Here is a 13,812-nt window from a genome sequence, read left to right on the forward strand (position 1 = left end):
AATAGCTAAAATTTCATCAATTAAAAGTGAATAAATGAGATGTCATTAAAGTGGAAATGAATTGAGTTGAGTTAAACTCGCTTAAGTTCGATTCGACTTAATAAAAATTGATTTAAATCAAAATTCGACTCGTTTTAAGTTCACAAACCACTCGGTTTCAGCTCATTTGCCTAACGGATTTATAAGACTTTTTTTTTAAAATATATTATATATCAAGTTTAGTTCATTTAGTTAACGAACTTAATTTTTTGCTCATATTCAACTCATTTGTTCATGAACCAAGTTCAACGATTAAGTAGTCGAATTAAGTTTCGAACTATATTTGAGTTGGTACGGTTCATTGTCAGCCCTAGATGTCATGAATCTCTGCAGTCGGATGTCTCTGCACTGAATAATTAATTGTTTGTTGTGAATACAATATTTTATGAAAAACATAAGTTAACTTTGAAAGTAAAAGAAGAAAAAATAGATAAAAATGAATAAATGGTTGTTTGATTCGATTTAATGTGTCTCAAATGAAACTTTCAAATTGATTTAAATAAAAAACTGCTAAATGTTTTGTGGGGTAACGATAATTTGATAGTCTGGAAGGAATAAGTTCTTCTAGTGCGGTGGTAAGAGTCTATGGTAAGGTGGAACAGGGTGTACCTACAACTAGGGGTGGCAAAATGGATGGATTGGATGGATTTGGATTGGATTGTTAATGGATGGATCAAAACGATCCATTAATCCATTAACAATCCACTAAACTTTCTTTTGAAAAATCCAATCCAATCCATCCACCAAGGGATATAATCCATCCAATCCATCCATTAAGTATTTCTAATGGATGGATATCCATCCATCCGTAAAATTAACATCGATATTTTTTTAAAAAAATTTCAATTAATTTTACGAAAACAATTTTTTTATGAAACTTTTTTTAAAATTTTTAAATTATAAATATTTATATCTGTATCTAATTCTAATCAACCAACGTCTTAATTAACTTTACTTTTTAATTAACTTTCTAATTTTAACCAACTAACTTCTCGATAAACTATTCTATTGAAAAGAAAATTAAAATTCAATGCTTATACCAGTTAAACAAATTTAACGTGAATGTTTAATTAAATAAATTCAATGCTTAACAATTAAGCAATTTTAATGTTAATACTAATATAGACAAAGTCATTTAAGTATCAGCATCATTAATTTTGTTTAGGAGAAAACAAACCATCCTATGCATATTAAATTAAATCTACATGGTACCGTAGTATACTATAGTATGTAAATAAAAAAAACAAATTGTTGAATATTTATATCCTGATCCGTTCATTTTTTTAACATTATCATACAGGAAAGAAAAACAAATGGCTGTGAATATTGTGAGAAACAAAATTGTTAAGGAATTGTTTAATTTTAGATTTTTCATGTTTTTTTAGTAAAAAGTTAATTTAATAAATAATAAACTAAAATCCAATGGATTTATAAAATGAGATGGATGGATTGAATCCATCCATGTAGTTTTATGGATGGATTGGACTAATCCATTAAATTTGTTTTTTGTTTAATGGATGGATTGGATGGATAAATTATTGGATGGATTGGATGGATATTCTCTTAATGGATTTTATTGCCACCCCTACCTACAACATTAGCACTTTAACGCCTACTAAAGTTAGAGAGTTGTAGTATGGGATAGTGAGAGTGAGAACATATTTTCTATGGCGTGTGGCAGAGTTTATATATGAGAGATAGTTAAAATCGTCTCTGTCTAACCCGACTTGTGATGTGAAGAATCATATGATTAGATCAAACGGCAATTTAGGCATGAGTAGTTGGGATCATGTGTCCGACTCTTTGATGCGGTTCTACCTACGAGTGACTTTACAAGATAACGCTCTAGGTTAGGCCCCTTATGATTGTGCTCACTCTATTGGGATTTTGACTGACTCAAAACAACTGTCCTCCAAGATTTTGGTGATTTCCTATGTGTCTCGTTTGCCTCCACCTTTATAGTTCCATTGAGGTAATATTTTTTATTTTGTTATTGATGTTATCATTCTTTACTTTATCCATGACCAACTTAGGAAACTCAAATGCAAATTTTGTGGAGTTTTCTAGTGGAGATGATATAAGGGATTCTTCTTCACGCATTGGAATGATTGACCTTAGATATTGGAAGTGCTTCTTCTAGTGGTGATATTGTTTTTGTGAATTTTAGAGTATATTGACAACAATGATTCCAAGAGGAGTTATGATGATGATGATGGTGATGCATCTGAGGTGCCCATGGAGGAAGATGAGGGCCTAATCGATTTAGGCTTGACATTAGGGAGAATTTTCCTGACTCCGCCTTCCCCGAAGTACCCAATGTAAACTTGGAGGAAATTGAGGTGTATTTGAGTAACTTGAAGGCTGACACCTATATTAAAATACTTAGGACTCTGAATGGCTGAGATTTGATTGATGACGAGATTAAGTGGTATCTCGAATCTCAGGCACATTCTAGAACTCACAATCATGATTTTTTGTTTGTGGAAAAGGAACATGATATGGTTCAAAGGGGATAACTAGATCTCGAGCTTCCTGCTGACGCAGAACCCTTAGGTGGAAAAGGATGTTATGGTGACAACCTTTATCTTTAATGAGGCATGTTGGCTTGAAAATGCTCACTAGAACATTGAAATGTCTTATACTTGGCAGGTCTCTCACAGAGTTTGGTAAAAGATTGTGCATCTCCTTTGGTGGATGTTTGTTGCATCTTCATGAGTGCATGTTCTCTAGGATGGGGTTTGGACTCCCTTTCAACGACTTCAAAGTTGGGGACTTAAACTGTGGAACCTTATTTTGCAGGTGATATGCTTTTAACAAGGACAAAAACTTTTGATGATGACAACTGATTGGTGATGACATTTATCTTCTGACAAGTCAAGCATAAGTGGTTAAGCGGATAAAAGATACAAACCTAAGTATTAGGATTTGATGGACTTAATTGTCCGATGATGGCAACCAAATGGAATAAGCAAGTGTCTACAAAAGAAAGTAATTGACAAAGTCTTAAAGTGTAAGAAATCCCTACCTTGATTAGGCTAAGTGAAAACTTTGTAAAGCATAAGGACATTCCCATAAAAGTGAATGGCTAAATCACACACACACACACACATACACACACATACACACACTAAAACATCTTTTCAAACTTATTTTTCTCAAAAAAATATCTTCAAAAATATATTTAAGTTGGGTCAGATGATTTGGGAGCTGTCAGAATAGCTCTGGGAAAAATTTTGTCTTTACTAATTGTTCTGGACCGGCCCAATTACCTCAATTAGGCCAAATCCAGTCTTCGGCCCAAGGCATCCTGGCCACGCGCGTGATAGCCTTCCTCGGTCCGCTCCGGGCAAACACTAGACGTAACCGAGCATGCTACAGCCTCGTGCTCGGTAGCAGCCAACTTGCGTATTACCTAGCCTAGCGCCTTGCAGAGTGGAGCCTTTTCCGCATGGAACAATCCTATAAATAGCCCTCTAATCCGTGAGGGCAAGGTAATTTTTTTCTTACCAAAATTATCTCACTTTGTTGTACCTTGTTGTTCAAACACTTACTTTGGCATCGGAGTGCCTTGCTGGTACAACCTCCATTTTTCCCTTCAACCGTTCCGGATTTCAAGCCTTCACCGTTGATGGCCATCTGATCTGCTCGGTAAGATCACTAATCGATTTGCACATTGACCTAATCAATTAGCTCGATTCAAAATTGAGCTCTAAGCAATTAGGACAACATCTTAATGATGTGCAATGGCTAAATATCTATTTTATTTTGAACTTACAATTGATTATATTTTAAGTATCCAGTCGATTGGCATTAGGTGCTAATCGCTTAGGAAGTCTTACAAAGCATTAAAATCAATTTTATTAGTGAGCCAACCTCTAGCCTATAAATATAGGTCCCTTCCTCATTTCAAATCATCCAGAAACGTGTTTTTGACACTTCTCTCTCTCTAAACCTTTTCTTTTACTTTCTCTCACTAATACTTTAGCCGAAGTGCTTCTACGAGAAAGTTATTTTATGAGTGAGGATAAATTGTAATTATGGAAGATTTTAATTGTAAAATTCACCAAGGGCATCATTTGTATACACCTTGGTTGAATATTATCCAGTTAGGTATTTTTTATGGGTTAGAAGATAAACCCGTAAAATCGTTCGGATCGGGGATTATGTGATCAAACCCTTGTTTAGATTCGAGATTAGCCCGTGGTAAAATCTCTTAAAGTTCATGGTTAGCTCGTGGTAAAACCAAGGTTAGGTTGAATCTTGGATAAAGTTCAAGATTAGCCCATGGTAGAATCTCATAGGTTATTTATTAGCCCTTATAAAACCAAGGTTTAAGGTTAGTGGGCTCAGCCTATGATAAAAGCTTGCAAAGTTTGTTTATAAGCTTGAAGACTAACCGCTCCAAGATTCTAGTGGAAATAAGACTAACTTCTTCAATCTACTGCATCGAAAGAGAACTAACCGCTTCGATTTTCCGTTTGGAAGAAAAGACTCAAATGTTATATTCCTAATTTTATTGTTTGGTTGGAAGTCAACCATTTTCCTTGTATAAGGGGGTTCGTGAGTATTACCTACTAAAAGCTCTCAAAGTGTATTGGATTCTCTCAAGATCAATTCTTGGGGATATGACTAAGTCGTTTTTGACTGAACTTGTATAATTTCTTGTGTTCTTCTTTTTTCCTTAACTATTTACTTTCCTCAATTCATATTCTGCAATTTATTTTCTACTGCTTAATGTTTAAAATGTTTTTAAATCTTGATTTTTATTAGCAAATTTTTTCAAAACCATACAATCCACCGCCTATTGTATGTGAAGTCACATGTCCAACATTAACCACCTAGAAATTTCTCCTTTGGTGTTGTACTCCTTGAGCTGGGCATATGTAAAGGTGTTTCAATACTAGTGTAAGTACAATAATGGAGTGCGAGCAATGGTTGCTTTCGTTCTTTCAAATGGAAATTTTTGTTGTTATTTTTACTCACACCTTCAAGACGACATTCATGTGGAATCATGATAACTACTACTACAACGTCACGCCCTTCAGCCTCAAGAATGTTGGTGCTTCCTATCAGTGTCTCATGGATGCTGTATTCTCCCACCAGACAGGGAGAACCTGGAGGTCTATGTTAATGACATGATAGTGAAAGTCGCCGAAGGGCGTAACCGTGTTGCAGACCTATAAGATATCTTATAGTTCGTCAAGAGGTACATGCGCTAGAGGTTCATGCTGACAAAAAAAGGACTTGAATCAAATCCAGACAAATTTCCAGCTATTATCTATATGAGTAGCCCCGCCAACGTCAAATAAGTTCAACAACTTACAGGTCACCTTGCTGCCCTATCCCATTTACTCTTCTATGCGGGGGACAGGGCCTTCCTCTTTTTTTCCACCCTAAAGAAGAAGAGGAGGTTCGACTGAACAAAAGAGTCTGATGAGGATTTTTCAAAAATAAAAGCTTTCCTCACGTTTCGTCCCATCCTCACTAACCCAAGAGAAGGATCAACATTGCTCCTTTATCTTTCAGACATTGAACAGACAGTGAGCTCATTGCTCGTCCATAAGATAGATAAAATTGAATTACCTGTGTATCTTATAAGTGAAATGTTCAAAGGCATCGAAACACGTTATCATAAGATACAGAAGATGGATCTGGTTGTCGTTGTCGCTGCAACAAATCTTTGACCTTATTTCCATGGATATAGAGTCCTTGTGAAAAATAATTATCATGTCCGACAGGTCTTAAAGAAACCAAATATGGTAGAATGAATGGTATCTTGGGTGGTGGAACTCTCAGAGTACGGCATCCAATATGTTCCTAGAGGAAGAATCAAGTCATAAGCTCTGGCGTATTTCTTGGGAGAATTTAGCTTGCTAGTGGAGGAGTAATCACCTTCTGAGTGGACATTATCGATCGATGGAGCCTCAGACGTAAAAGGGAGTTGTGCTTGAATATACAATTCCAAGGTAGTACCATGTGAAATGCGAGAAGGTGGCCAAGTACTGAGGCAAGAGGTTCTGCATACCCATTAGGGAAAGTTGAAGCCCAATTAGGAGGGACCATAACGGATATTCCAGAAGCTCTTGCACGGGGAATACAAGCTACATGAATTGGATAGAAGACTCATACCCAAAACTTGGAACTCTGTCAGTTTGAAATGATATTATAGTTAGACTATTTGTAATTTTATAAAGGGGCGTGTCGCCTGCTTATGTATGAACTTTTGAATGTTTATGAGTAGAGAAAACATTTTGGTTATTGGGCTAAGTATGTTGAACTTCCACAAGAAGATCTTTTCCACCTTTCTAGGTGATATAACTATGCTAGACTTCCAGAGGAATATCTTTTTCGCCTTTCCAAGCGATATAACTATGTTGGACTTCCACAAGAAGATCCTTGCCACCTTTTCGGGCGATATAACTATGTTAAACTTCCACAGGAAGATCCTTGTCGCCTTTCTAGGAAATATAAATATGTTGGACGTCCACACGAAGATCTTTGTCACCTTTCCAAGCAATACATACACGCCGTACTTCCATAAAAAGATCCTTTCTGCCATTAAGGGTAGCATAACCACATTATCCATCAGGGACCACCCCATTTAAAGTTTAACCCAATGGACGTGATTGAAGTCTAGCTCGAGAGACTTTAAAGTCTTGTCTGGTGGCTTGAGAGTAGTCTCGTCTTCGGGGATCAATGCCTCACCCGAAGGACTTAAAGTCTCACCAGGGAAGGCCTAACATATAATCCCGCACGAGAGACTAAGAGTCTCGTCAAACATGCTTATCTTAAATGCCTTGCCTAAGTAACTTAGAGGTTTCTTTGGCGGTATTTAAGTTGAAGTTCAACCTAAGGATTGCGACCAAAATCTAACTCAAGAGACTTTAAGTAAAGTTTTGTCTGAGGGCTTGGTCGAAGTCACGCCCAAGGGGCTCAATGTCTTGTCTTAGGGACTTGATCCCCTCTAACAGATCTTCCCGACGTCATGTGTTTAAATTACTCTGTCCTTTATCAAAATCCCTGTGCTTAAGGGACTGTGTAGTGATATATTCATAGAAAGATCTATTAAGGGCGAGAGGATTACCGATTTCCCTTAAGGGACGACTCCGATCTTTCGACCTCCACTAGGAATCGTCTCGCCCTAGGTACTCCATACTCGCCCAGTCGTATGAAACACGGGAAAAGACGTTCCTCGGTGAGAGAGAAGTCAGAGTTAATAGTCTAGCCAACGTCTCCTTGGAAAATAAGGATTCAACGGTCCATTATTGGTTTGATGGATAATTATCATTTCCAAAAAAAACTAAGTCCAAAAGGCCGATCTTTTATGAATATGTGCCCAAATATTGTGTCCATTATTCAAGACCTTCTCATTTAGAGATTAAAAAAAACAACATACTCTCCCATGTTAATAATACTCCAAACAAAAAATTAAGGCAAAATACCCTTTTTGATCCTTATGTTAACCTCAGGGTTCATTTTGGTTCCTTAACTTCAAAAAGTGTCATATTGGTCCCTTAACTCTTCAAAATGTGTCATTTTAGTCTTTTTTGTCATATTAGCGATCGGTTTTTGAGTTTTTCTGTCGCTAATTTTTTTTTTTTGATAAGCAAGATTAATTAGATTTATGACGTTAAAAAAATACAAAATATTTGTTTAAACATATTAACAAAGGGAGTATCAAAAGATAAATGATTAAACCAAAAAAAATTGTTAAAGATAAAGAGAAAAATATTGCCTAAATTACAAGAGTAACAAAGTCATGTAAATGAAGTGAACTAAGTAACTACTAGTTATATATACCCATGGTTAAAGTAGTCACCATATGTACATGAGACATTGTTGACCGTATGTTCATAGAATAAGACAGACATCACGTGCCATCAATTTACACTTACATAAAAACCACAATGTCTGTCTCTACCTTACCATGTCATATGCTCTTGTTCTCCCTTCTCTTCACTCTTCCCCTCTCTGAGATCCACAAACTTCCACTATTCCTTCATTCATTCATCTCAACTTAATCACATTGCCGACATTTTATCAACCATTATGTCAGGTATATATACTATGTACTCTATTTACTTACTCAACAAATTCATATATTATAATTATATTCTTATTCTTATGGTTGAAATGTCATTTTTATAAGAAGAGATTCAAGAAGGTGTTTTTGTTGCTGAAATGGAGAACTCAGAAGAAGAGAGATTAAGAAGGTCGAGAATTAGAACACTAAAGAAGAAAGCCATAAATGCTTCATGTAGATTCACTCATTCCATTAAGAAAACAAGAGGGAAGAGAAGAATTGATTACAGGTTTCCAATTGAAGATGTTCGAGATGAACAAGAGGAATCAGCTGTGTTTCAATTGCGTCAAAGATTGACTCATATGCCTCCTAACCATGACCATTATCACACATTGCTAAGGTCTGAATCTTTCTTTACATTTTTTTTCTTTTTCATTTGAGTTTTTACTGTTTCTGAAGATGCATTTTTGGTTTGTTTGTTTGTTATTAGGTTTTTGAAAGCTAGAGATTTTGATACTGAGAAGACTATTCAGATGTGGGAAGATATGGTTCTTTGGAGGAAACAGTATGGAACTGATACAATCCTTCAGGTGAGTCACACGACCTGTATCTGATGTCTCTGCACAGCTACCAACTCAGATGACTTAACAGGACACAGTGACAATAGTAATTAAGTATTAATATTTTTACTTATTGTAATCATGATAATTGAAAAAATTGATGTAATAATATTAACTTTGTTAATAAATGCTACTACTATTTTGGTAAAAAACAATTTTTGTTTCTGTTTCTAGTATGTGTTGGTTAGATATTTATTGATTACTGATTAGATTCCATGCATTTAGTGTGAGATTTAACGACCTAATAAATGTTCTACCATCAATCAGTGCTATGCTAGTACTGTACTGTTATAAGAAAAAGCTAAGATAAATAATGTACATATGGTTTTATTTTTTATTTTTCAAATTTGAAACCATAAATATAAATATCTAACTAAAATTTTAATACTATGGTGATGTTTGAAGGATTTTGAATTTGAAGAGGTGGAAGAAGTACTGCAGTATTATCCTCAAGGTTATCATGGAGTCGATAAGGAAGGTCGGCCGGTTTATATAGAGAGGCTTGGGAAAGCTTATCCTAGCCGCTTGATGCGGATAACGACGATGGATCGATATTTGAAATACCATGTTCAGGAGTTCGAGAGAGCTTTACACGAGAAATTTCCGGCGTGTTCCATTGCGTCGAAGAGATGGATTTCTTCAACCACGACAATATTGGATGTGAATGGCTTGGTATGTAGTTTGCATTGGTCTGTGATTGTTGGTTATGTATGCATTGTGCTTTGAGCATTTTGTTAATTAGTGTAGCTTGCGTGTATGTCAATGTCGTGTAATACAGGGAATGAAGAATTTCTCGCCTACTGCGGCGAATCTCTTGGCTGCTATCACGAAAATAGATAACAGTTACTATCCTGAGGTTTTTATACTGTCCTTTCCTTAATTGTCCCAAAGTAACTTTGCTTTCGGTTCTCTTCTTATATATACAATCCTCGTCAACGTTTATATGCAGACGTTAAATCGAATGTATATCGTCAATGCTGGTCCCGGTTTTAGAAAGATGCTTTGGCCTGCTGCTCAGAAGTTTCTTGATGCCAAAACTATTGCAAAGATACAGGTGAGTTGGGATCCATAACTCTCAGCTAGAAGTATTTCATGCTCCCTCCGTAACAAAATACGGGCAAAAGGTATATGTATCTGGTTCAAATTTAAACCAAGTACATTTACTGATAATACACTACTTTCATGAAATTTCAGGTTCTTGAACCAAAGTCTTTATCTAAATTACATGATATCATCGACTCTAGGTATGCATCTATGCGTTCATCATACTGCATTATAGTATTTCACTACGTCTATTGATATGGATGTTTACTTTGTAATTTGTAAATGCATCTAAACAGTCAGTTGCCGGATTTTTTGGGTGGCTCGTGTAAATGTCCGGGAGAAGGTGGATGTCTCAGGTCTGGCAAGGGGCCATGGAATGATCCTCATATAATGAAGGTATAGAAATATCTGCAATTAATTACTCTGTTGAACTAAAGTATCATTGTGACGCTAATCTGCGGATTATTATTTTAGTTGGTTCATAATGTGGAGGCCACATTTGTGAGACAAATCCCCAAAGTTTCCGATGAACAGCAGAAAATTGACCATTTTCCTACACACCTACAGAAGGTAAGTTTGACTCGGAAATCCATTAACGCAATTTTCAGCTGTCCACTTTTTGTTGTTCAAATAATACAATTTGACTTCCCTCATGTCTCAGGGAAGAAGTAGTGATATATCAACGGCGGAATCTTGCTTAGAAACTAATGATTCTTACTCACCAATTAGGCAGAGGAAACTTACATGTCCTCGTTTATCCTCAGTTCATGAAGAAGTGAGTTTAGAAACCTTTGAACCTGGTTCTTTTTAGAAGCCTTTCAATTACACACTTCTTTTATATTATGTAGTGTGTCTTGACCCTTCAACCATCTAAAAGACTGTTTTTTCTACAGGTTAGGATATCAGATAGCGACGATAGTGGCAATGATAGTGATCCTGCAGCAGAAGAATTGCTCAAAAGCCATAAATTTCAGTTTTCCCGGGAACACTCATTGCGAAATGATGATATGGAGAACATTACTTGTACAGAAAGTTTCAAAGGTACTGTTAGGGTGTGTTCTGAAGTTTTATTTGATCTTAGTCTTAGACTGTTATGTTTGATGAGAATGTTTTAGGTATATATATCAGTGTTTTCCTTATCTATGAGGTTGAACAAACTATCATGTTTTTTTTACAGGAACTTCGGTCAGAAATTGGTTCGACTTTGCTAAGGAAAAAGTGGAGAGAACAAGTTTCATATATCTGTCAAGTTTACTGATATATCTTTTTGAAATACTAGATACATTCTTCCACGGTTTAAGATTAAAATTTCGGAGAACACAGAACAATATTGTTATGGAAGATAACATTGTTAACCTTAAAGAAGCTGTTGAAAGCAAAACACCCTCTGAAGAGGATCGTATTCGTCCATGTATACAACGACTACAGAAATTAGAAAAAACAATTGAGAAACTTAGACATAAACCTGCTGATATACCGATAGAAAAGGAGAAAATGCTTAAGAGCGCTTTGGATAGGATCAAATCGGTCGAGTTTGACCTTGAAAATACTAAGAGGGTTTTTCTCTAAACTTTCGTCAGTTGTCTATTATAAGTTGTTCTGATGACATGATGTTTAATTGTTTATTGTTTGACTTGATGCAGGTGCTACATGATACAGTGATGAAACAAGTTGAGATTACTGAGCTAATGAAGAATTTGAAGGCATCAAAACATCAAGTAAGTTTCTTATCAAGTGTCTGACGCAGCCTCTTGCCTGTTTACTTGCTATTTCTGTATAATCTTAATTATATATATAAAATTGCGTTTTCTCAATGCTAAGAATAAAATAAAATTTGCAATCGATTTTTATTTTAAAATTTTAATCTTGACTTCATAGCAATTATCTTGTTGCAGAAAAGAAGGCTATTTTGTTTAAGATGAGGAGGAATTGTTAGTCTCACTGAAGATTAAGGCAAGAGATTACACAATTCAATTATGAAGAGTTACTGTGATAGAGAGAAACAGACATGGGATTGGGACAAGTCCTGTTTGTTTTATAATACATAGTATAGTGTAGTGTTTTTTCCCTTCAAATAGTTTTTACTCATTTTCAGGTATAGTTGGATCTAAAACTATAATCTTTTTATCTAAACAAAAGTGTAAGTAGGCCCTTAATTATGAAAATATGTTCATAATGTATTTAAGTGTGATATATGCTGATTTTGATCTTTAAAATCTCTTCATAATTTCAAACAAAGTTAACACAAAATAGTTATATTTATATATTTCCTAAAAATCTATAAACTATAATTTTAAAATTATATATATCAAAATCACTTTTTGTTAAAAGGACAAGTTATACTGACCTCCCTTGAAATCTGTCAATGTAAAACATATTTCCAAAGTTCACTCACCTCCCTTCATTTTAACAATAACTGGTCGAAAGAAAAAAAAACCATTGGTCTTTCATTTATCTTCTTCTCCGTTTAAAATGCAAAATGCCATGCACATTTTAAAAAAAACACTTAATCAATTCTGGCGGTGATATCAAATCAAATTTGAGAGTTTGTTTCTTAAATGAAGAAATAAGGGAAGTTCGAGTAAATTAAAAACTAAGTCTTTGTTTGAAAGATTTAAGGAAAAGTGAGTTAACGCTTTAAGAGTAGGTTCGGATGTGATTTGACAAGAAGTTGAAAAGAGAGAAACAAGTAAGACGGAGTGAAAGAAGAGAGAAATGTTGGATGGAAATTTCATATTTCAAGTGTGTAACCAGTTAACATTGGGTGATAATTGGTTACTGTTGGGAAAAACAATTCTGCAAAGGATAAAAGTTGATTTTAGTTGTGGTAACCGGTTATGCAAACGCGTTAACCGATTATACCTGATGCTGTTTTATTTTGTTGGTGATCTTACCTGATCAGAGTAGATCGTCACGGTCAGCTGCGGTGGACTTGAAGAATTGGATTTAAAATTTATTTTGTAGTAAATCCCCAACACAATATCTAACAGAAATTTTACAGTGAGTTGAATGAGTTTGAGATAATGTAAGTTGATAGAATCTAAGAGTTTAGAGGTTTTGAGAGTTGTATTTTTAGAGTATTTTTTAGAAGTGAGAAATAAGAAGAATATGGCGCGTTTTTTTTTTATTAAAACAACATTTGGAGATACATCTCTGTAAATTACACGGAGATGCATTTCCATAATTTTTTAAACATATTCTCAAGGACCAATTCAAAAACAAAAACAAATATGATTGAGGTGCCTTAAGCAATTTCCATAAATTCTAAAAGTAATTTTAGTTTTTTGTTAAGGTGGAAAAGCAATGCTTATGATGCCTTAAGCAATTTTCTAAGAGGAGTGATAGCAACGCTTTCTTTTGAACACTCTCTCAAGCACTCACTTTTTTATTGGTTTAATCATGTGTAGGCCCCTCACTTTGAAAATAGGTCTCACATAAAAGAGTAGGACTCACACATATTTCAACCAATAAAAGAGAAAGTGTTTGAGAGAGTGTTTAAAAGAGAGTGTTGCTAGCATTTCTTATTTTCTAAATGTAGCGTCGGAGAAACGCTCATGGACTTGATTGATTGTAACTTAATGATAGGTACTACAAAAGCATTATACTTTATACCCTTACCATTATCCCTCTACCCCTACAGTTTTTAAAATATTTCAATTCTACCTTTTTAATTTATCAAATTATTTTATTATTTAATATTTTCCATTTCACACCCCTACCAAAATACACCGGATAACTTGCAATCAAGTTTTCCGGTTTGTAATTTTTCTTCAACGGATAACTTGTAGTCAAGTTTTCTGATTTGTAATTTTTGTTCACTGAATAACTTGCAGTTAAGTTTTTTCGGTTTGTAATATTGTAGATAACGATTTTATTTACTTTTGGTCACGGTTTTTCCTTGTTGCCTAAACTTTTTTTTAAATTTTTTTTGCGTTAGTTAAAAACTATGCACCATCATCATGGCTAAATGGTTTTAGATATTTTTCCTAACAAATCAACACGAGTCTTTTCATCATATTTTTTCCTCACTCACACGTAGTTGTGGGTAGAGCTGTCAAAATGGGCTCGGCCCATCGGGCCGGCCCA

The 13,812-nt window shown here is 35.0% G+C and overlaps 1 protein-coding gene across 2 annotated transcripts; it reads left to right on the top strand.

Annotated features, from left to right (window-relative positions):
• The first annotated feature begins 7,904 nt into the window (after nt 1-7,904).
• On the top strand, nt 7,905-11,933 carry LOC131624467 (phosphatidylinositol/phosphatidylcholine transfer protein SFH13-like). 2 transcript variants are annotated; one of them, XM_058895402.1, is made up of 14 exons: nt 7,905-8,095; nt 8,189-8,462; nt 8,553-8,652; nt 9,088-9,354; nt 9,461-9,538; nt 9,632-9,736; nt 9,877-9,926; nt 10,023-10,122; nt 10,201-10,296; nt 10,388-10,501; nt 10,620-10,767; nt 10,904-11,283; nt 11,370-11,444; nt 11,622-11,933. In XM_058895402.1, the coding sequence occupies exons 1-14, from the start codon at nt 8,089-8,091 to the stop codon at nt 11,646-11,648; spliced, it is 1,821 nt and encodes a 606-aa protein (XP_058751385.1). In that variant the 5' UTR covers nt 7,905-8,088; the 3' UTR covers nt 11,649-11,933. The 2 variants fall into 2 exon arrangements, with proteins under 2 accessions (XP_058751385.1, XP_058751386.1); XM_058895403.1 differs by having other exon boundaries at nt 7,906-8,095; nt 8,192-8,462.
• Nucleotides 11,934-13,812: the final 1,879 nt, after the last annotated feature.

This window comes from Vicia villosa, unplaced genomic scaffold (assembly GCF_029867415.1).
Source record: "Vicia villosa cultivar HV-30 ecotype Madison, WI unplaced genomic scaffold, Vvil1.0 ctg.000131F_1_1_1, whole genome shotgun sequence".
Classification (NCBI taxonomy): Eukaryota; Viridiplantae; Streptophyta; class Magnoliopsida; order Fabales; family Fabaceae; genus Vicia; species Vicia villosa.